At 54.3% G+C, this 1,239-nt stretch overlaps 1 protein-coding gene across 1 annotated transcript in view; it reads left to right on the top strand.

Moving 5' to 3' along the window:
• Positions 1-1,239, top strand: part of LOC119587051 — a 36,603-nt gene that overhangs the window by 32,264 nt on the left and 3,100 nt on the right. Inside the window, exon 2 of the mRNA XM_037935799.1 lies at positions 1-1,239. This exon is cut by the window's left edge and continues 892 nt beyond it; it is cut by the window's right edge and continues 3,100 nt beyond it. Coding sequence (XP_037791727.1) covers positions 1-1,239 — 1,239 coding nt within the window.

Genomic DNA, 1,239 nt, shown 5'->3' with positions numbered 1-1,239 from the left:
GATGGCAAATGGTCAACAACAACAACGCATCTTCAATCAGCAAGCTTATTGTGACCTTTGCCACAAAGAGTTTTGTAACAAGTACTTCCTCAAGACACATAAGGCTAATAAGCACGGCATTTACTCCCCTGAAACGAGCAGTTCTCCAACGGGAATTCCCTCGAGCCACTCGACCCCCTTAGGGCCAAGTGTGTCCATGGCCTCCTCGATTACCTCGCCCCTGGGTCCGAGCCTGGCCACCGGGGGCTTCGCCGGCTCGCCGTATGCCGGGGCCTTCATCACCACCAACATGAATGCTCTCCCCCTGCGGCCGCTGCTGCCTTCACAACTTAGTGTAAATAAACCCTCTAGTAAGGACTCTAGCACAAGTAATAAGTCTGGAGGCGTTATCAACCTCGAGGCTTACTGTGAGTTGTGCCAAAAGGAATTCTGCAACAAATATTTCCTCAAGCGCCACAAGGCAAAGATCCATGGAATCAACATTGAAGTTGTCACCAAGCCCAAGAATGCAGGTCAGCTGCCTCCTCGCGTCGCCCCGGATCGGCCCGAGGGATGGTGCGACGCCTGTCGTAGGGACATCGGCAGTCGCGCTGCTCTCAATGCTCACAAGTTACAGGCTCATGGACCTCATATCGTTGCTCCTTTGCCGTCTCCTCACACCACTTCCCCTCATACAGTGAGAAACCCAAGAACACCCACTCCTAAGGAAGGCCGCAGAGATGGCCCAGATCATAGGGAATATTTCAGTCCATGGGAATCTTACAAAGATGCTCGTACGCCAGTTAAAGTAGAACAACCAAGGGATGCAAGAGAGTCTCCAAAGGACATTCCTGGCCGCAGCCCTTGGGATAGACCTCTCGGGTCGCCCTGGGACGCAGTGAGGGATACCCCGAGGAGCGACAGGCCGATGGAGTCCCCCAAAGACAGCAGGCGAGAACACATAGATGGAGTGAAGAAGGAGGACTCGTGGAATGAACAGAGACTCCGAAATGAGGATCAGTACCACCAACATGCCGAACGCAGTGGCTACCACGACCGATTATCCGAGTCTGGTGACTTTCCCCTTGATGCCCGCGACATGCAGGCGATGAGGGAGCAGCAGCACCGCGAGTGGGAGATGCAGCAGCGAGACCTTGAGAACCACGAACGAGACCAACAACAGAGGGAACGCGAACACCAACAGAGAGAACGTGAGCACCAGATGAGGGAACGCGAGCACCAGCACCGGGAAATGCAAAT

Source organism: Penaeus monodon, chromosome 22, assembly GCF_015228065.2.
Source record: "Penaeus monodon isolate SGIC_2016 chromosome 22, NSTDA_Pmon_1, whole genome shotgun sequence".
Classification (NCBI taxonomy): Eukaryota; Metazoa; Arthropoda; class Malacostraca; order Decapoda; family Penaeidae; genus Penaeus; species Penaeus monodon.
Note: the sequence above shows the minus strand (reverse complement) of the source record. Positions and strands in the feature narration are given on the sequence as shown.